This window comes from Eptatretus burgeri, chromosome 9 (genome assembly GCF_056783735.1).
Source record: "Eptatretus burgeri isolate ZD-2024b chromosome 9, Ebu_testis_v1, whole genome shotgun sequence".
Lineage (NCBI taxonomy): Eukaryota > Metazoa > Chordata > Myxini > Myxiniformes > Myxinidae > Eptatretus > Eptatretus burgeri.
In genome coordinates this window covers 92,230,749-92,253,997 of record NC_140969.1, presented here as the reverse complement: position 1 = coordinate 92,253,997, position 23,249 = coordinate 92,230,749, and the positions used below count along the sequence as shown (strand labels likewise).

The following is a 23,249-nucleotide window of genomic DNA, read 5'->3' as shown; positions in this document are numbered from 1 at the left end:
TTTATGTAACAAGTGACATTGGAATAAACCACAAGAACAAGAATCAAACCTTGTTTGTTTTCTATTATTCCATATGCCATTGAATATTTCATAAATACATGGAAACCGAGAGACAAAATGTACTAGCTTAGCATGTTATACCACAGAACCATTCCAAGTTGTACCTTTTGTAGCATTAATTACTAGCTTCTGTCACATAGATTACTTTCATGGAGCGTGTAAACTGCAAATTAATATTTATCATTATTTTTTCATTAAAATTTGAATCTTACAAATTATGCTCTCTGCATATGAGGTGGATTTTTGGACTTCAGTAAACCCTTGTTTTCACATGGGAGGGTAGAAGTGTGACTGAGGGGTGGGGGGGGGGTTACATTTCCTCTCACCTATAAATACTCATGCATTATGCACTGGAGCAGTTTACCGGAATCACCCTCGCTCACAATGCAAAACCAGAGCATTCGCATCCCCTTACGTTTTCTGCGCATTTCTTTACCTGGTGGATACTGCACTCGTTAGCGAGCTATCGTGTGCAGCCTGCAGCTGCTGGTTGCATCATTTTCTGGAGGTGCGGCTGTGTCGCTGAATCAGTGCCCTCTATTACCAGTACACTGGTACTCATTTCGCTGATCTCAGAGAGATGACAGGCTGAGTCAACCCCATCTTGTGCAACCTGAACAGCCGACAGGGGCTCAAACTCAAGATCTTAAGATTTTAAGCCAGCCACCTTAATCATTAAGCCAACACCAGGCTTAAACTGGACTCGTTAAATAGGAATGGGCAATTCTGGGAATTTTGGGGTCTATTGGATTCCAAATACTTATTTTGAGGAATCGATGGAATCGAGTGCGATTCATAGTATTTTTTTTTTTCTTTTCGTTTTCTTTATATATGGTTTGGGGACATGGGGGAATTCGATTTTTTCTGCAACGTGCCAAGAACAACAGCATGCAAATTCCAATTGCTGTCAAGGAAGTGTGCTGTGACAGCGATATACATCTGGGTTTGAGAAGATGTCCAGATGCGTGTAGTGAGGGCAATACAAGTAGCAGCATGAATCATCCCAAGCAAGCTTTGACCTGATTTCTCAAGACATTTCAGGAAGCATATTTCACATGATTGTGCAACAACTTAAGAGGTCATATTTACAGTCCAAAGTCGTCAACCACAGATATAGGCTGCTTGTCTTTCACAATCACATTTATCAGCATATTGGTTCATGTGTTTTTGTCTTGAGGAATCCGCACCGCACATTTTGTTTTTTTGTATCCATAGTCGAGGCTCGTGGAAGAGCCAGCACACTGAACAGATCAGGACGTAACAGAAAAAACAGGTCGCAAAACAGGACACAAAATGAACAGCAGAGACGCATGTAGAATGAGCAGTCAAGAGAGGGGGAGGAAATACCAATAGTTCCAAATTGTTCTTCTGAACCCCTTGAAGGACAGGTTGTTAGAATGTCTAAGACTTGTATATTTCTCCGTCGGTTTGTTTCCCGTCCCGGTCTGTTAGCGAGCCTTACCAGTGAGTTTATATGTCAATTGAAGGGTAAGAAAAAAAATTTCCTCCAGAAAGCACTCTTTCTAGGAAGTAGGAAGTACTTGGAATTGACGTCAATTCCGTTTCACGACTTGATTACTTTCGATTCCATGGCTGGAATTGAGAATCGCGTACTGAAGAATCAATTTCGCCCACCACGACTCGTTAACACCATGTCTCTGCCCAGTGACGCCGGTGCACTCTCGCCTCAATCAAGATTATCCAAAACTTCCACTTTGTGTCAAAGACATCACACTTTCCTCAACGTTTTTGCATTTGGTTGACCACGAGCAACAATTTTCCTCTTGGGATTCATTGCTAAAAACCACGAAGGGCAATAACTGCACCCGAAAACAAAGGAATTGATTACGATGCAGTGTTGACGTGGAGATGGGAAGAGTAGTGTCAACGGGGAGATATGTACAATACGCACTACATGTCTCAGTTATCACCCCAGCGTTGCCGATTTACAATTGTGTGTGTGTGTGTATATATATATATATATATATATATATATATATATATATATATATATATATATATATATATATATATATATATATATATATATATATACAGTAGTACCTCTACTTACGAATTTAATTCGTTCTGGGAGTAGTTTCGTAACCTGAAACCTTCGTAAGTAGAGACGCCTTTTGAATGTAAATGCGCTAATCCGTTCCAAGCCCCGCAAAATTCGGACATTTTTTTTTTAATAAATCATAAAAATGCATCAGAACATGAAACAAATACATGTTAAAATTAGATTACCGCACAATAAACATAAAACGAGAGGCACATAATGTAAAAAACAAAGAATAAAGGAAATAATAAAAATATTCATTTACCTTTTAACTGCTATTCTCGTTACGAACTGCGCCGAATTTCCCTCGCCTGTATCCTCCTTCACGAGGTCAGTGAAGATGGCGGTTGCCTTTGCGCAAATTATGGCCTCTGTCACTGTGTCACCAGCGATCTCTTTCTCCTTTATCCACACGAGTAACAACCTCTCCATCTCATCGTTCACTGCCGACCTCCTCTTGGAAATGACAGAGAGGCCTTTGGAAGGAGCCGTAGCTTTTAGGGCTTCCTTTTGTTTTATTATCGTGCCGATCGTAGATATATTACGTCCATATTCTTTTGCGAGATCAATCAAACGCATCCCCTTTTCATACCTTTCTATTATCTCTTGCTTTGTTTGTATGGCCAGAAAAACTCTTCTTCTTCTTCTTTTCTCCTTGTCCACTTTTCTTCATTGCTTTCTTGGGGTCCATTGTGAATAAAAGTTACTGTAATCCACACGCGTACTGTACTGTAACACTGTCCGAGCACTTCGTAGCGGGACCGTAGACTGTATACAGTATAACTATATTTACAGAGTGGGACGGGGACATGAAGAGCATGCTGGGATACACGCATACGCAAAGGGTTGCCAGGCAGATTTTAGGCGATAGCCAATGGCAGAGCAGCTACAAGTTTGTTTACGTTCGGGAAACTCTGGGAGCACCGAAAAGCAGCGCGTACTGTACTGTATTTTTGACTTCGTATCCTGAAACGCCTTCGTAACTAGAGGCAATATTTTCCCGTTCAGGCGCTTCGTAACCTGAAACATTCGTATGTAGACATTCGTAAATAGAGGTACCACTGTATATATATTACGGTTCCAGGAACTGTATGCATACAAGACATACAGTTGGCCCGAAGTTAGTTATTCCATTAAGTATATGTGCAGATAGATCCCTACCTTGTGTGAAGTGGGAAAGACACTGGGGTGCGCTGCGATGTTTTTTTAGTGAGATTAATAAATCTTTATATCCCCTCCATTATGAACCACAGTACCTTCTTCTCGCCTTCCGAGGCAGAATCTTTGCGCAGTACCTTTTTGGCGCATCCAGACATGCGTGGAGTGGGCGGGCTTCCCGGCATGGCCGAAACACCACCCAGAAAGGGCAGACCCATAGAAGCCCCGTCCAATCAGGGCGGACAGTGACGTCAGATTCACCAAGGCCCCTCCCCGCTGAGGGAGATATATAAATTACAAAGCAACCCTGAGAGTGTTGGAGTGAGGAGCGCAGGAGTGAGGAGCGTTGGAGTGAGGCAGTTCGTCGGCTGGTAGCGAAAGAAAGGAGGAAGGTCATAGAGTGGTTGTGCTCTTTGGAGGTCGTTCGTTTTGAGTGTGAGAGAGCTGGGAAGACCTCGACCGGGTCTCTTGTTGGGTCCTGTCTGCAGCCATGATCCCCGCCTCAGACTCCGCTCTACTCGATCCGGGCTCCTTTGCAGACACAGTCTCCACGCGTGCGGCCGTGGACCGAGCCGCACGACCATTGAGAGGTGCCGCACCACGGAGCATCCCTTCCCTCTAACATTCAGGAACCCCAAAGAACTGCGACCTCAGCTCTCATCCCTCTCTGGCTGCGGGGGTCCTTTGCCATACATCTGGGTTTATTTTCGTCTGAGTGTGTGGTGCCATCTTTAAGTAGAATTGTATGTATTTTTATTTGATCATTGTATTTGATCCACCAGACCAGACGAGACCGAGAAACCATTTTTGTGCGGCTTAAATGGTAACTCCCTGGGGGAGGTTAACACTGGTAAGAGACCGATGGGGGTGGGGAGGTTGAAATTGTTGAGAAACCGAGATGGAATTAACAATTCCGAATGGGGGCCGACTGGATTATTTATATTTGCACAATTTTCTCAATTTTCCAGGACTGTGTGAACCCCAAAAGATGCCAAAACTGACCCTCAACTACAGAGCAGTCAGACCCTTCTCCATTATTAGCAAACTCATGGAAATGATCAGAGCAGCAGACTTCAAAACTCATATTTTCTCGAACTGATCTTTAACCAAAACTTTTGTTTCTGCCCACGCCATTTCCAAGGAAAATGTTTTGTGTGGGTGGATGCCTTTGATCTAAAACAAGATGCCAAGGCTAACTCAATGGACATCTCAGGTGAATTTGATTCTGTTTAGCATACGATTCTGATTTACAAACTTTCAGCTAACGGTATCCAGGGTTCCTTCATAAACTGGATATCAAATGTCTTTTACGCTTGGAAGCTATGCATTGCATTGGACCAAACACAATCTGATGCCGGATGGCAAAAAGCTGGTGTCAATGAAGGTAGGGTTCTGGGACGAATACCACTTTATATAAAATCGATGACATCTTCCTCACAGGAAGACATCATCACTTTGTAGAATATTTTCGCACCCCTCCGCCAACTGTGGCAGCATCCCTCTGTCGAGATGGAAAAGATAAGTAACTGGTCATCTCCCTGGAACAAGCATTTTAATTCAAGAAAGACCCTTCTCACTTTGTCCATCAGTGCAGAACAGCAGACAAAGCCCCAAATTACCTCCACCCACCGAAGGTGGACGGAGGTTATGTTTTCACCCGTCTGTCTTGCTATGTTTGTATGTTTGTGTGCAGGATCTCAAAAAGTTGTGGACGGATTCAGATGAAATTTGGTGGCCAGATTAGGAGTGTGATGAGGACAAATTGATTAGATTTTGGTGAAGATCTGGCTACAGATGCAGATACTGGAATTATTAAAGTGATTATTCACCATTGAGAGGTAGAGGCAAAAACGATACATAGCAAGATGTCTCAAAAAGTTGTGGACGGATTCACACAAAACTTGGTAGGCATGTTGGGTGTGTGACAAGAAAGAATTGATTCAATTTTGGTGAAGATCCGAATCTGGATCCAGATCAGAGAATATTAAGCGATTCTTCACCATTGAGTGATGAAGCCAAAACGACATATAGCAGGATATCTCAAAATGTTACAGACTGATTCAGGCGAAACTTGGTGGATGGGTTGGTTAGGTGACAAGAGCAAGCCAGTTAAATTTTAGGGTCAGTCTCACAGCTCAATCTGAATCCAGATCCGGCCTATCAGTGGGATAGAAAACGTAAACAAATCAGCATGGCAGAGGTATACGCTCTACCGAGTGCCCTTCTCGTTTACTTCTGTGACCAACTTCTGGTAATGGTAGTCTTTGAAGCCTCAGGGTGTCCATCAGTTATAACCTGTATTTGTCAAATCATATCTCGAAGCTTGAATCCAAAGCCAATCAGCCTTTCATACTTCTCTGCAGAGCCAAGCCTTCCTCAGCTTAAAACAATGAACAAAGCATTCATGCAGAATATCATGGAATCCGGCCCGTCACTATGGACCAGTGCCACTGCTTCCCATCCTGCGATGCCCCTCGTATCCACCCCTTGAAGATGTGGCATCTAAAGGACCTCCACGTCTTCGCAATCTCACACCAGGAAGTGGTCTCTGGGTCTGATTCTTGTTCACCGTAGACAGGTTGAAGACCATTCTGTTTTTATTTCTCCAGCTCTATTCTTGTCTTGCTCCTTCTGTCCTCTCACTTCTCCATCCAGCTGCTGCCCCTTTTGGTTACAGGCACTATGCCAAAAACCCTTTTCTTGTTACCCTCTCAAAGCCCAAACTCAATGCTTCACTCAATTGTTTCATGCTTTCTTCTCACCTGTGGAACTATCTTCTGAATCTGCTGTCTCGAGCTCTTCCCTCCCATATTTCAGGTCTGTTGCAAAGAGACTCATGAGGATCTCTCATGTTAGCTTTACTTCACCAGTTAAACCTCTGCTCTCATCCTTCTCCCAAAATTTTCTCTCCTTGAACTGTGATGCAGGTGTTTGTTGACATCAGAGTTCACTTTGAGCGATCTTGTCCATCAATCCGTCACCCCATAATTCTGCTCTTCATTGAATACCTACCTGCATATAATTTTTTTAATGCAACCTATTTGGACAACGGCTCACATCAAAATTATGAATCAATTCACCTAAAGTCCTAAAGACTGTCTTTGATGATATCATAGCATGTAATAGGGAATACACAAGTAAGATACGAGGTATTAACCAAACAAACACAGATCATAACTACAAGGGCACTACAAGGGCATGTTCATGACATGGCCAAAAGTATGCAAACACCCCCTTCTGATTAGTGGATTCGGCTATTTCAGCCACACCCATTGCTGACGGGTAAAAATCAAGCACACAGCCATGCAATCTCCAAAGACAAACATTGGCAGTAGAATGGGCCATACTGAAGAGCTCAGTGACTTTCAACGTGGCACCGTCATAGGATGCCACCGTTCCAACAAGTCAGTTCATCAAATTTCAACCCTGCTAGAGCTGCCCCAGTCAACTGTAAGTGCTGTTATTGTGAAGTGGAAAAGTCGAGGAGCAACAAAAGCTCAGCCACGAAGTGGTAAGCCACACAAGCACACAGAATGGGACCGCCGAGTGCTGAAGCACGTAGCACGGAAAAATCATCTAACACTCACTTCCGAGTTCCAAACTGACCCTGGAAGCAACGTCAGCACAATCACTGTTCGTCGAGAGCTTCATGAAATGGGTTTGAAACTTCATGGCCAAGCAGCCGCACACAAGCCTAAAATCACCATGCGCAATGCCAAGCATCGGCAGGAGTGGTGTAAAGCTCATCGCCATTGGACTCTGGAGCAGTGAAAACACGTTCTCTTGAGTGATGAATCACTCTTCACCATCTGGCAGTCTGACGGACAAATCTGGGTTTGGTGGACGCCAGGTGAACACGACCTGCCCAAATGCATAGTACCACCTGTAAAGTTTGGTGGAGGACGACTAATGGTCTGGGGCTGTTTTTCATGGTTCATGCTAGGCCCCTTAGTTCCAGTGAATGGAAAGCTTAATGCTACAGCATACGATGACAATCTAGATAATTCTGTGCTTCGAACTTTGTGGCAACAGTTTGGGGAAGGCCCTTTCCTGTTTCAGAATGACAATGCCCCCGTGCACAAAGCGAGGTCCATACAGAAATGGTTTGGCAAGATTGGTGTGGAAGAACTTGACTGGCCTGCACAGAGCCCTGACCTCAACCCCGAACACCTTTTGGGAACGCCGACGACTGCGAGCCAGACATAATCGCCCAACATCAGTGCCTGACCTCTCTCATGCTCTTGTGGTTGAATGGAAGCAAATCCCCACAGCAATGTTCCAATATCTAGTGGAAAACCATCCCAGAAGAGTGGAGGCTGTTATAGCAGCAATGGGAGGACCAACTCCATATTAATGCCCATGATTTTGGAATGAGATGTTGGACGAGCAGGTGTCCAAAACTTTGGCCATGTAGTGTATATGCCACGCAATGGCTGATCCAGTAGAACATATCGGGCCAAATAAATTTTTGAAAGATCATGTTACCCAGTATATTGTTTTTGCCCCATCTCTCAATGGTGAAGAATCACTTTAAATATTAAAAAATTCTGGTATCCAGATCTGGATTCGGATCTTCACCAAAAATTGAATCAATTTATCCTTGTCGCACACTCAACCTGTCCATCAAAGTTCATCCAAATCCGTCCACAACTTTTTGAGATATCGTGCTACATATTGGTTAAGCCTTATCTCTCAATTTTGAAAGAATAACCTCAAATAAAAATTTTAAAAATCAGATCCGGATTCAGATCTTCACCAAAATCTAATCAATTTGGCTTTGTCACACACCCAACCCCAATCTGCTCACCAAGTTTCATCAGAATACATCCAAAACTTTTTGAGAAATCCAGCACACAAACAAACAAACAAAAAGACGGGATGAAAACAATCTCCGTCCGCCTTCGGCGGCAGAGGTAATAACCGAAACATCTCAACATGAAAAAAATATCCCCAAACTTGAGCACAAACTTCACAACAAAGCAAGCCTTTAGAGTTTTGAGCAAACTGTGGGCCAAAACTCAAGTTTTACATATACACTTCATAAATTGCCAGTTTCTTTCATTCTGAACTTCTCTATTGATACTAAAATTTTACATTTTCATGCTGCTTGGAGAAAAAAAAATACTCATAACAATAAATAATGCAAACCTTGTAGAAAATGTTTGCACTTGAGCTGGTACGTTCTTTAAATTCCATCTGGAACATGTGCAAGATGATCTCTTTATTGCTGGGAAAGGTGAGACAAATAAATAATTAATAAATTTTTAATACAACCTTCCACTTAAAGTAGCAATACATTTGAAAATTCACCAAAAGCCAAAATTTTAATACTCCACCAATTTCGACAAAAATAAATAACAGACTTCACACTCGTAAAGTTTCATGGCACAGCAACGACCATGCTATTTAGAAGGAAACCAGAGAAGTAAAGTGGCTCATCAAAAAGTTACGCCTCAAAGCGGAGCGTTTTGAACAAATACGAAAAAAAAAAACATTAAAATAAAATACCTGGTCGAGTGGAGACTTGCTCCGATCGACCAAGAAGGAAGTGTTGTGTAAAGCAGCAAAAATTTAGCAATCACCATTTTTGCTTCCTCGACTTATTTTTATTCGATTTCAAATCAAAATTGATGTGAAAACATGCGTTAATGTTATCTCCCTGTAAAAGGTTTACGTCGTGATTCAAAAGTGTGCACAATGAACAACAGATCTCCATACATGCCAGGAAGTGTTTGCACAGTCCACAAGTAGCAGCAATTCCGAGGATCGTTTTCAGGCTCCTGCAGAGCAAAAGCACACACCGTCGCCTTGGGCAGGTTGCTCTGGAAACTGAAAGAACAGCACAAAATACGATTTGCATTTTCAAGGAGCACAATACAAGAGGTACACCTTCGGTAGCGGAGATATGTAATGATGACTTGGTAATCTTGGGTTTGGTTTAAAGAACACACTCACCATCAGAGGAGCAATGATGTGAGACATCAAGAAACAAATTATAATGCACACATTTTGCAATCACTGGTACACGTCACAATTTTTTGCCTGGAGCAGCATTTTCATACCAACATCTCCAAATTTAAAAAATGAGAGGCCTGTATCAAATTCAAAATGAAGACCAATTACTGCATCGTAGTCCACGAAGAACGCCAGACATAAAATATACACACACACGGCAGTCAATGAGTAACCTTAAAATGGTGATATAAATTTGAGAATGTAATGTGTGTAGTTGTGGACAACATGCGTTATATCGATGGGTAAGAGTCAGGTTTTGCCTGTTTTAGATCTGGCAACATGAAGAGTATGACGTCAGTCGAGCAGTTCCAAGGTGGTGGCTCCCTTAGAAGCAGACAGCATGAAGGAGCAACGTTCTGTCATCTGTTTGTTGGGAAGTGAGGGTGTGAATCCCAATGAAATCCATCACAGAATGAAGAGGAAATATGGTGATGCATGTTTATCGCTGCAGCAGGTGCACGACAGGGACAGGAAGTTTAATAGCAGAGTTCTTTCAGTTTTGTGGGACCCCAGCACGTAGTGAATGATATGGTGTGTGATACCATGGCTAATGTTCAATTGGGAGACCACTTCATCCGGCGTAATGCATCGGTTTTCCATAAGCACACGCTCAACTCCTACAACCATTTCTGGTGTGTCGGCTGAGTGAGGTCAGCCCGAGCGAGCAACGTCTGCCACACTGGACACTCCACTTTTAAACTTCCTGTCCCAGTCGTACACCTGCTGCAGCGATAAACATGCATCACCATATTGCATCTTCATTGTGCGATGGATTTCATTGGGATACACACCCTCACTTCCCTTGAAACGGATGACAGAACGTTGCTCCTCCCTGGTGAAAGCTTCGAAGGGAGCCACCACCTTGGAACTGCTCTACTGACGTCATGCGCTCAATGTTGCCTGATCTAAAACAGGCAAAACATGACTCTTACCCATAGATATAACATATGTCATCAACAACTACACACATTACATTCTCAAATTTATATCGCCATTTTAAGGTTACATATTGACTGGCCCTCGTGTGTATGTATATATATATATATATACATACATATATATACATATATATACATATATATATATATATATATATATATATATATATACATACATACATATATTGTTGCGAATACGCGGCCGCCGGCGTGCGATCAGCCGCGTAACTCGAATCGTGACCGCGTCGCCCACCGGTCAGACAATTCAGTCGTGATCCTCCTTGGAACTACTGCCAGGAGATAGTCACGGGTGGGGGTTTAACCTCACCACGATCGTGCCAATTGCCCACCCGCGCAGGATAGGGTTGCTCGCCAAATTCGACCTACGTAAGTACCTGTGCGAGTAGTCGACCGGGCAATCGTACCTCACCGCAGGTCGGCCAAGGACACAAACCGCTTAAGCGGTCCGTCCCGTGCTGCAGTGATAACTGAGCGGTGTTATCGCCGACCGACAGATGTGATTCTGTTTACTGGGTGCTTACAACCCTTTACCAATTTCTTCCGTGATGCAAGATTGCACTTTCAAAACAGGGAATAGGACGCAACGAACGGGGAACAGTTCAATAAGCACATTTATTAGACATTGCACGTATTTACAGTCACAGCAATGAATCATGCACGTATGTACAGTCAAAGCAAGCAGATAAAAGAATTACCACCGAATAAAGCGTTTTATTCGCACACACAGTCACTTAAACAAGTCTACTTCCTAGATGGCGCCACCACATGCATTTATACAAAAAGCAAAGAAAAGCCACCCCCAAAGACAAGGGTGGCAGACAGGTCCGTGGACCGAATGTGACGTGGAGCCTGGATGAACGGTCAGGCCCACGAGACCGAAGGGTCTTACCCGCGCCCTGGTGGCGCGACGGTGGGCAGGTCGCGACGTCTACTCCCCCACGGCCTGGCGTGGCCGCGCCTGTCCTCGGGCAGTGAGCTCTCTCCGGCGTTCTCCACCCAGATGCGCAGGCTCGCGCCACACTACAGGCATCACGGAACGGACCGGGTTCCCAGCGCTCTCTCAGCGTGGATGCTTGGTATGGGAGGAATTGCTGATGCTCTCTCAGCACGTCGATGCCCTCTTAGCCAGTCGATTGCTCTTTTAGCGAGTTGACGCTCGAACGAGCACCCTGGACCTCCTTGACTCCGGCAAACTCTCACTGGCTGTGGTCTCCACGTAGCCCTCTGGTTTGCCTCCGAGCCCCTCTCCGCGTCCCTGCTCCGTTCACCAACTCTCGCTCTGACACCACGACCGTCTCCACACAACCGGCTGACTTGAGCTCAGTCTCTCGAAAACTGAACCCAGACTGATTTGTAACTGATCGCGAGCTCGTCTCCCCCACCAGTGACTGCGAGCTCCGTTCACCAACACTGGGAACCGACCCAACAACACGTCTCTCGACACTGCCTCGAGCTCCGTAAAACCGACTGGCCCTGAGCTCCGTTCTGCTCACCCTTTTATAGGGCCGGGGAAGTGAGAATCGACCCCTGACCCTTGACCTCCAACCCCAGCAAATCCAACGTGGTAGAAATCACCAAAACACTCAATCGACAGCGTGACCCCTGAACCCGGCAGAGCCGATGTGTGTAATTCTCCAAGGCTTCGCCTCGACAGCGCAGCTTCGTCCCGGCCGAACCGATGTGTGTAAATTCACCGAGGCTTCGCCTCGACAGCTCGGCTTCTTCCCGGCCGAGCCGATGTGTGTAATTCACCAAAGCTTTGCCGCGACAGCGCGACCTTTCACCCCAGCAAAGCGGACGTCGCAGGAATCATCAGAGCGCTCATCCTGACAGCGTGAACTCCGACCCCGGCAAAGCAGACGTCACGGGAATCATCGGAGCGCTCGTCCTGACAGCGTGAACTCCGACCCCGGCAAAGCGGACGTGGTAGAAATCATCGGAGCGCTCGTCCTGATAGCGTGAACTCCGACCCCGGCAAAGCGGACGTGGTAGAAATCATCGGAGCGCTCGTCCTGACAGCGTGAAGATGGCGTTGTCTCCAGGATGGAGGTGAAGCGATGTTTGCGGGGTGGCGTTGTTGATGGTAGTGAAGGGAAAAGGGCGAAGGTGGTGGTGGTTTGGTTGTGGTTGTTTGGGAACGATGTTGGTGGTGGCGATTTGGTTGTTGTGGGTGTCATTTGAGAATGGCGGTGAATCGATGTTTGCGGGGTGGAGTTGTGGAGGTAGAGGCGAAGGTGGTGGTGTTTGAGTTGTAGTTGTTTGGGAATGATGGTGGTGGCGATTTGGTTGTTGGGGGATGATTGGTCCAAAATAATGTTCGAGAAAAGAAAAACGGCTATCTCAAAGCGTTGCAGCCCGGTGAACACGAATAATATCCCTCTAAACAACGGTGGGAAACTATCTGCACAAAAACTTACCAGCATAACTGATCTCAGGACCTTTCTGGTGTTGTGCAAATTTCCACAGCCGTAACAATATTATATATATATATATATATATATATATATATATATATATATATATATATATATATATATATATATATATATATATATAACACCACACACACACACACACACACACACACACACACACACACACACACACACACACACACACACACACACACACACACACACACGCTATTTTATTTGAAGTTATAACCTTAACTTATAAGCAATTTACAGATTTCCCAACTGCTTGGATCATCAGCTGGGCACCATTCTTCATCGAGGTTTCGATCCTTTAAGCCCAGAACCTCTCCAAACGGCAAATCCACAACCCCAGTCGCAGGTCCACATCAGTAGATTACTCAACATCAATGGACCCACAAAGTTGTGCCCAGACAGTCAACACAGCAATGCAATATCCTAATTCAAACTTATTCAATTATCACTTTTGTTTAAAGTATTACTACATATGAATAACTTTCATCATAAAATATGAAGTGATAAACACTTCACCTTGTAGACATGTCCATGACACAGCACCTCCATCTAACCATCGACTCAAACTGTCATTAACAACCAATTTTAACATGCTGAGCTTGACATGTAAAACATACAAGCCAGATACATGAATTCAATATACTGTAGTTTTAAATGAACTACAGAGATAGTAGACTATAGACAAATTGACATAGAATATGAGATTTTAACCTGGGATCCCAGGCTCAAAAGTTGTGCACTCAGATGCGAACAAAGTGGGCTAACCAATTTAACCTGAGATCAACAGCTCGATATTGTTACGGATCTGGAAACCATGTGCATTCAACATACAGATGTCCCAAAAGTCAGTTATGTCGTTATATTAAGTATGTGTGCAGTCAGATCCCCTTCCTTTTGTCTCGTGGGAGAATCAATGGCATGCGCTGCAATTTCTTTTAGTTAGGTTATTACATCGAACAAGCCATCAAACAACCATCCCATCTGCGTGACCCCTCAGCTCATCACAATCCACCACCAACCAGCTGCCTTCTCGCACCCTGACGTGCCAAGGCAAGATCTCGCGGTTTCGGTTTCTCGACTCCCACAAACGATGTAACTCTTTAACGACGACCTTTGCAACATTGATACTCTTGCTCGACAAGTACGAACCCGCGTGGAAGAGTGGGTGGGGTTTCCCGGCAGGGGCCGAAACCCTGCCCAGGAAGGGCGAGTCCATGGGAGCCTGCCCAATCAGGGCGAGGAGTGATGTCTGTTCGAGCGAGCCCGCCCCGTTGAGGGAGGTCCATGAATTCCCGAGCACTCTCTGAGGAAAAGGTGATTTTTTTTGGGGGGGTTGTTACGAAGGGGTTATTACGAAGGTTGTTCGGAGGTTTTTGACGGGGTTGTTGTTGAGTGTGCAGTTCTTTTGAAGTGGAGGGTTGAGCAGAAGGTCGTGAAGGCGGCGAACGTGTCTGCTGGCCATCAACAAGGAAAGGAAAGAGCGACCCTAACCACCCCCCCCCCTTCCATGGACCCCGCTATTCACCACCTGAGCTCCACCACGAACCACGAGTCCAACACCAACGACCTTTGTCAGGTGCCGCATCGTGGAGCACCCCCTTCCTCCGACGGTCAGGTACCCAGCTGGACGGTCAGGTACGCAGTCGGTAGAGCGACCCGGTTCGAGCAAGACGTGCCGAGGGCGTGGCTTCCCCGGTAGTCGAAATCGTGTAGTTAATTAGGTAAATTGGTTATAGACAAATAGACCCTACCCAAGCAGTTGAAATATTGGCGACCACGGTCAGTTCAGCGACCCGCCAAGTCACGGAATTATCCGGAGTGATGGCCTACAATTCCAGGAAGTCTGGTGGAGACGACGTAGCTTTCCCCACCTCGTGGTCGTTCTCGCCACCGACCCCCGACCCGCAACAATATGTTCTTGGCAAAAATAACTTGCCACACATTGGCTGTTGTGCCATTGGCCACACACATATTCGTATCAAATTGCCACAAAATAAAGTGTTTTCCCAACTTCCCAAAATGTGTAAAATGGATGTCAACTCTTGGAATCTGTGGAGCCGAAATCTCTCCACATTAATGAAATATCCCGTGATTGTGGACAATGAACAAGGTCTGTTGCCGTCACATCCAAGACAGGTCTAGCTCCTGCTCTCTCAGCCATACGAGATACAATTAAGCCATACATATACAATTTTCTCAGCCATACATATAATTTTTAACTGGGTGTGGGTCGAACTGAGTGTCTTTTGAAACGTGATTTTTGTTATTATTTGAGTTTTGTGAGAGAAATGATTGACTTTTGTGAAAAGCATTAATTTGGTGTAAGCTGAATAAGCAGAAATTTAATGCATTGAGGAGCGTGGGGAGAGTGGGACATAAGGAAGGGGATCGGTGGGGGAGGAAAAGAAGGAGTGAGTGGGGTGGGAGTACAGATGAGTGCTTTGAGAGTAGGGGTGAGGAGTCAAGTGTGGTGGGAGAGCCAAGGTGTGGGTGGGGGGGGGGTAGGTGAGGAGCGAGTGGAGAAAGAGCAGTGTGTGCATGTGCACACACAAGATAATGATAACACACTAGGGTAGTGAGTCCAGCAGGTCTGCACAGGCAGCACTGCTGAATGATGACCAGAGAGTCCCAAACAGATCGAGATGATACGAGCTCTGCCAGGTGGGCAGCAGTTCAGAAGCGAGGTTCAGCTAGGTAGTTTGAATGTTTGATCAATGGAGGGGAGAGGGAAGAGTCGGGGTGATGGAGATGATTCAGGAGAAGAAGGTTGGAAGTGTTGTGTGTGCAGGAGACCAGATGGAAAGGAGACAGGGCGAGGAGGTTGGTAGGAGGATACAAGCTGTTGCAAGTGGGTGGGGATGGAAGGAGTAATAGCGTGGGAATAATAGTATCGGAAGAGATCAGCAAGCAGGTGGTCAGGGTGGAAAGAGAGGAAAGACAGAGAGTTATGGCATGGGTGGTGATACAAAGGCAAATTGTTTGTGTTATGGGCCACAAACGGCAATGACTGGGGTGGAGAAGCAGGAATTAAGGGATGCACTGGAGAGGATGATGGGAATAGTTGAGCTGGATATGATGCTGTGAATTGCAGAGGACTTCAACGCACAAGTGGAAGTGGCAGAGCGGGGTGATATAGCAAGTAATGATGTGGAAGAGGAGGTGTACAACAAGTTGGAAAAGGATGGAAATGATATGAAAAAACCGGGAGGGTGGCTGGTGATTAAGGATGCTGGAAGGAGGCTAGTGACAGAGAGGGGGCAGCATTGAAGGTGCGGGAAGAACATTTCATATGGCTGTTGAACCGGGGAGGAAGCAACGGTGAGCTGGAGCTACAGTGCACGTAGAGGGGAAAGCAGAGTTGGTGGAGATCATAGAGGAGGAAGGGTGGACGGGATTGAAGAGGACGAAGAAGGGAAGAGTGCCAGACATTGATGAAGTGTGTACAGATGGAAGGAGTCGGAGTCGGTTGGACGAAGTGGCTGTTAAACATATGTACGAAGAGGGTTCAATTCCAGAGGAGTGGAGGGCAGGGTTAATAGTGCCAATATAGAAGGGGAAGGACGATGTTCAAGATCCGGAGAAGTTCAGGGGCATTACGCTCCCAAGTCACATAATGAAGGTGCTGGAGAGGATTCTGTATGGGAGGATAAGGAAGAGGGTGAAGATGGAGACCGAGAAGAGCAGTCGGGGTTTAGAAAGGGTAGGGGGACGACGGATGGGATGTTTCTGCTGAGACATCTGGTGGAGCAGAAGTTGGAGGTGCAAGGTGAGATGGCATTGAGATTTGTGGACCTGGAGGAAGCCGACAACACTGTCCCAAGAGAGATGAGATGGTGATGGCGACACTGAGATGGATGGGAGTGCCGGAAGCAGAAGTTAGGTTGGTGGAAGGGATGTAAAAGGCAAGAAAGTTGGTTGGTCCTGGGATGTCTGAAGAGTTCAGTGTGAATATCAGTTTGAGACAGGGAAGCTCTATCAGCCCACTCATGTTTATCATGGTGATGGAGTTGGGAAGCAGGAAGGTGAGCTTGAGGGGGAGTATGGGGAAGACGTTGCATGCAGTCGATCTGGCTGTTGTGGTGGAGAGTGAACAGGAGATGCAGGAAGTAATGGGGGAGTGGAAGGAGGCATTTGGGAAGCATTGGCTGAAGATGAGCAAGGAGAAGACCAAGGTGATGTGGGTCAGGCAGCAGAAAAAATAAATTAATATCAGGTTAGAGGGGAAGGAGATCAGGCAGGAAATAGGTTTCAGTATCTGGGAGGAACAGTTACCAGGGATGATAAGTCTGAGGCAGAGATGCAGAGGAGGATACACAGGTGTGTGCAAATGTGTGTAGGAAATAATGGCAGACAGCAAGATATCAAGAAAATTGAAAGAGAAGGTTTTGTTGTCACGTGGAACACTGGCCGACCTTTACGGTCTGGAGACAATGGCACTGACAGACAACAGAGGTTGCAGGTTTGCAAGAACAACTGGGTCAGGAGGATTGTGGGAATGAAGAGGGTGGATAGGAGGATGGATGAACTGAGGGAGGAGATTGGTGTGCAGATGAGTTTGACGGGGGGGGGGATTGGTGAAATGCCGGCTGAGATGGGCTGCACTCTTGGTGCGGATGGGGGAAGAGAGAATGCCAAAGACAGCGGAGAGGTTGAGGGAGCAAGGTCGGAGAAAAAGAGGTGGACTGCAGTTGAGAAGGGAGGATTGTCTGAGGAGGGATATCCATAAGGTAGAGGTGGTTGGAGAGTGGAGAGAGTTAGCTGAGGAGAGAGAGGGCTGGAGGAGTATCGTGGTCAAGGAAGGGCAGGAGTATAGTGCCATCGGACCTCACCCCTTATAAAGGGAATAGGAGAAGAAGATGCAGGGAGTAAGCATCGTTGTGGAGCAGATAACAAACAAACACAAACACACGACCGTAAGACAAGACAAACACAGCCACTGAGTTTGGGGGAAGTGCCCTCACTTCCCAGGATGCTCTGAGTACCAATGACATCACAACAATGCGCTGCCTTTCTCACCGCACTCGGCAGGGCATTTCCTCAGGAGGAATTTCCTCCTCCCGATGGACTCCAACCTATGGGGATTGCCTGTTCTCTAACCTTTTAAATGCTGAATGTCAAACAATGAAGCAGCACACACAATTTTTTGGTTTGACTTGGCCAGGGTTCACAGTCTCACAGACTTGGACTTAAAGTGGACGCTCTAACCATTACACCACACTAAAAACTCGAATGGCACTCCTTCACATTGCGACATCAACATTATTACATCATTATACATACTTGTACTAAGTTTAATTCAAATCCCTTAAGCCATTCTCAAGTTTCACATTTTTCCCTGACATGACCTCTAACCTTTGACGCCAAAATCTAATCAGTTCAACTTTGCATCATAATATTTACTTACACAGTACCAAGTTTAATCAAAATCCCATCATTGGTTCACATGTTAGCTCAGTGACAGAATTTTTACCTAAAGGGACCTCTGACCTTTCACCTCTTGACCCCATAATCTAACCAGTTCATCTTTGCATCATTATACATACTTATATCAAGTATGACTAACATCCCTTCAGCCGTTCTTAAGTTATCAAATTAACGAAAACCTATCTCGGACAGACGGACAGACGCACGGATGGACAACTTGAAAACATAATGCCTCCGGCGACTTAGTCGGCGGATGCATAAAAAAATTAAGGCTTTCCACATACTTCCATTTCTTTGTTCCCCTTTTTTCCAATTTTTGGATCCACCTTCCTCAGAGGGTTCAAACACAGTCTGCCATCCAGGACTTCGAGCACACGGTGTACCACTGTCAGGGTATTCCCCATCCCTACTCAAGATATTTACCACCATTAACCTAACCAAATGGCCACACTGCTGACACCGCACGTGACAAGTCTGAAGGCCTCAACTCGGTGTTTGCATCTTAATCTTGTGTCCGAAACCCATCACTTTCTGCACCCACCAAACCCAGTCACACCCAGCTGTCCCTGGACTCTGTGTCCTTTTCTGCTGACAAGGTGGAGAGTTTGCTGTCAAACCTCGACTCAGATTCTGCAACCGGTCCAGACGGCATTAGCCCACATGTCATAAAAATGTGCTCTGCTGCTCTTGCTCACCCTCTCTCTGTTCTATTCACCCTCTCATTTGCTCAAGGTCATCTGCCATCTGCTTGAAAATCAGCAAACATTACCGCCCTGCATAAAACAAAAGGTGCAAAAACAGATCCCTGCAACTACAAACAAATCAGCCTTCTCCCAATCATCAGCAAGGTTATGGAATCCATCATCGCTTCAGACATTAAATCCTTCCTCTTCTCTAATGGCTTCATGTCTGATCATCAACTTGGATTCAGACCAGGTCACTCTACCCTGGATATGCTGCTTCTGCCCTCCCAACAATCAATGGAGGTACTCAATGCCAGACATGAAATCAGAGCCATATCCATAGACATATCGCGTGCTTTTGATACAGTCTGGCACCCTGCCCTGGTCACCAAACTCTCTTCTTATGGTATCCAAGGCCATCTCCACTCACCGCTCGCAGACTTCCTCTCCTGTCACAGCCAATGTGTGGCCCGAAATAGAGTTCTCTCATCCCCTCTTCCTGTCCAGGCTGCAATTCATCAAGGCAGTGTTCTGGGCCCTGTTCGTTTTCTGCTTTTCATCAATGATCTCTTTGACTCTGGCAAATCCTCTTTATCTCTTTGCTGATGACTCCACCCTCTGCCGATCTGTCATCCCTCAGATCGGCAAGCAGCAGCTTCTTCGCTCTCTGCAGATCTGGGTAAAATCACAAATTGGTCCAACATATGGGACATGTCTTTCAATCTTGACAAATCTCACACTCTCACTTTGTCTCTCTGAAAGGACCATTTGGAAGCCCCCCCCCCCCTCCCCATCTACTATCTCAACAATCCACTGGAAGAAGTCCTTTCATTCAAACTTCTGGGTCTCACTATCTGCCATGATCTTTCCTGGGAAAGCGACATTTCCAACCTGGCCTCCAAAGCCAGTCGCCGACTGGGAATCCTTCGTCATGCAAAGTCCTTCCTCGGACCACCTGTGCTCCTGACTACATACAAAGCTTTCGTCCGCAGCCTGATAGAGTACTGCTCTCCCCTCTGGGCTGGTGCTCCTGCCTCTCACCTTTCTCGGCTTCACGCTATGGAAACCAAGGCATTTAGGATCATTGCTATCTCCACGGTGAGGCTGAGTCTTTGGGCCTCTCACTCTGTCACCGCAGGCAGGTCGTTGGTCTTTGTCTTCTACAGTCTCCTCTCCGGTCTCGCCCACCCCACCCCCCCTCTCTGTCTGCGACATGTCCCCCTCCCCCCCCATATTTTCGCAGGGCGCTCAAGGTCCGCCAGCAAGCCCCTTCTGGTAAAACTACCAAAATCACGAATCACTGCTCACCTTCACTCTTTCATTCCTCTTTTTTTCCCCCCACCTTTGGAATAAACTCCCTCACTCTGTTCAATCCCACTCTTCCCTCCAGGTCTTCAAAACAGCTGTTCACCACAACCTCTTAGCTTCCCCCATCCAAAACCACGATCTTATCTACCCCCGTTAATCCACCCCAAACCCACCTCCTTCAAATTCCCTGCTTTCCTTCCTGAAAGTTCCCTGTCATGCAAGGTCCTGAAAGTCCCTGTGGTATCCATCTTGTATATCCCATGTACCCAGCCCAATCCCTCTCCCTTCCAGAGATCTCCTCATGTCACTGTTTTGTCCTTCACTCTCCCACCCCTCGTCTCCTGCCCTTCTTGTGCGTTGTATATTAGCTCTCATACGAGCCTCGACAATGTATGCAAAAAAAAAAAATTACCGAACCTAACCCAACCCTCTTACTTGAAAATTGCGATTTGTGCCTGTGTCTCAATCTTCGTCTTCGTCAATTAATTCCGTTGCTCGTGTCAAACGGTTACCGCACCGTCAGTCCACTGCCATTTTACCCTCTGTGACAAGGCTCTTCCATGACCCTAGATTTTGTATTAAAATTTGTTTTTTTGAAAGTCTTCATCAAGAAAGGGGGATGGGGGGATGCTGATAGGTAAGGGTTTGTCATCATGAGAGGGTTCTGGTACTCACACTCAACACTGTGTGGTGCAGAGATAGTCCAACACTCAAGAAAAATTACAATGCCACAACAATGTGGTGAGAGAACAGAAGTTCCTCTTACACTTGTTGTAAAGAGCTCATATCCCAAAGTTGAAAGACGCCATTCTCAAATCCCACGGCCAGCTGGTTGGTACGAGGTGCATAGTGCAACGCCGATCCCGCAATCGATTGAATAGCTCCAGCTTGTAGCTCCACACAGATGTGCAAACACTCGGCCATTGCACGCTGCCGCAGCATCGGCAAATTCGTGACCGAAGCCCTTACTAGATGAATTCCTGTGAATGGCAGGAAAATAAAATAAAACAAAAACAAACAGTAAAATGGAAAAAAAAGTCAAAGGGATATTCACTTAAGGGTGTACATGAGTAAGGTTCATAAAGAAATAACAAAGGACAGCTGCTTTGTTATTAGGTTAAAGCTTGAAGCTGGTTCAAATCAATTTAACCAGAAAAGCTATTTCCTTCGACAATGCTGGCATGTGAGCACGTTGTGGTTTGTAAATGGGAGTAACAGGAGAATTTGAGCCAAAATTCCTGAAAAATCCCAGTCTCTTCCTGTTGCATTGAAATCGTCATCAAATGGAACACACCTATCTATTTCCTTGGTCATCCACCGGAAGAGGTTCGTTCGGTCTCTTGAAATTCTATGCCTCATCATCAGTCGTGACCTTTCTTGGGGCGACCACGTAGCAAAGCTGGCCTCCAAAGCCAGCCGCAGACTGGGCAACCTCAGTCGATCCCAAGTCTTTCCTTGGAAAAATGAGCCACTTCCAGTCTACAAGTACTACTCTCCGCTAAGGGAAGGCGCACCAGCTTCACATGTGTGCCATGGATTCTGTGGAATCTGAAGCTCTCAAAATTATTGGACCGTCCCTCACTGGAGGTCGCACATGTGGACTCACCAAGTTGTTTTGCAACAACATGGACGGTGAGAAAATAACAACAGGGAATGATTAAGAATGTTAATTGCAGAGGAAAAGAGGGAAAAGACAGACCTAGCACTTGGGCGACAATGAGCTACATATACACCTGATTCTGGTCGTTGCAAAATGAGGTTACAAAACACATACTCGAACGTTCATTACGAGATAACTAAAAAATAATTTACACCCTGAAGTTATTTTCGTAACAATATAAAATGCCCTTTAAAAACCCAGGTGTACCTGCTCTGTTGGCCTCATCACTCTGGTCCAAAGGAATGTCGAGGCAGAGATCCAGCAAATAGATCCAACCCCGATGAGTCACGAGGGCAACAACACCAAATAGCCAACGCAGATGCTGATGGAGATGATGCGTATTGCAGTTGGCACCGCCAATGTTGCTCACTATCTCCAAGGCTTTTACCTGGAGACAATTTCAATGCACAGTTACAACACATTGGGGAACACTCACGCATTTACATAATCGAGTTTGAAAGAAGGTAATGGGGGGGGGGGAAATATAATCAAAAAAAAAAAAAAAAGGTAAATTTGGAAGAGGAATAGAATAGGAAAGGCCAAGGGAGAGATGGAAATGTAAAGAAGTTTTGAAGTTAGGGAAGAGAAAAGGGTGCGGGAGGTTGGAAGATGGGAATAAAGGGACCAGAGGTGGTTAAAAATTTCACCATCATTATAATATGAAATATGGTGAAAACCACCGGGATGATTCTGTAAAATGTACAATCACATTCTTGCATGGCATTATTAATCATTATATTCAGGTTTGTAAAGAAGTGTTAATTATTAAGCTCGCCTAAGGGAACACACTTGTGCAATGTCAATGGGGACACAAATATGGTTTTGTGTGGAGATGCAACGACTGCATTATGGTCTACGAGCAAAAGTACCCGTCCCCAGTGACTTTCATTAAATGAAACCTATTTGGACAATGACTCACATCAAAATTATGAATCAATTCAACTAAACACTGTCCTTGAGTGCGTAGCATGCAAGAGGGAACACACAAGTAATAAACAAGGCATTAACAAAACATAGATCACAACTACAGAGACATGACAAAAGTAAATAGACACCTTAAATTTATTCATTTCATCTGTATAACGCAGTTTTACTGTGTGATTTGTATGACTATTCGACTATTTCTTTGCAGAAACGAGTTCCTGGGTCTTGTAATGACAATTAAGTCTGCCTCGAACCTAGGGAACTCACAAACTTTCCAATTTTCAAAGAGGACGAATCGTTGGCCAATCGGAAGGTGGAGTCAGCCAGCATCAGAGAACTCAGAACCTTGGCATTCCACTTTCAACGGTCAATCGGGTGATTGTGCAATTCACCAGCGAAAGCAAGGAATCCACAGCTTCCCGTTCTGGTTGATCTGGGCCTTCAGAAAGAAGTCCTTGAGCTGTCAAGCGGTCCATTGAGAAAACTCCCCGTTGCAAGGCAGCAGATGTTCCAGAGGAGCTCCAAGTTAGCTCAAGAACTGCCGTGCAG

The 23,249-nt window shown here is 45.6% G+C and overlaps 1 protein-coding gene across 4 annotated transcripts in view; it reads right to left on the bottom strand.

The window, feature by feature from the left end:
• Positions 1 to 23,249, bottom strand: part of AHCTF1 (AT-hook containing transcription factor 1) — a 160,212-nt gene that overhangs the window by 125,534 nt on the left and 11,429 nt on the right. For all 4 annotated transcript variants that reach the window (XM_085896115.1, XM_085896119.1, XM_085896116.1 and 1 more), the window contains exons 4-7: positions 21,984 to 22,164; positions 20,883 to 21,096; positions 8,999 to 9,109; positions 8,429 to 8,507 (exon numbers count right to left, since the gene is read on the bottom strand). In XM_085896115.1, coding sequence (XP_085752241.1) covers positions 8,429 to 8,507; positions 8,999 to 9,109; positions 20,883 to 21,096; positions 21,984 to 22,164 — 585 coding nt within the window. The remainder of the gene's footprint in view (positions 1 to 8,428; positions 8,508 to 8,998; positions 9,110 to 20,882; positions 21,097 to 21,983; positions 22,165 to 23,249) is intronic.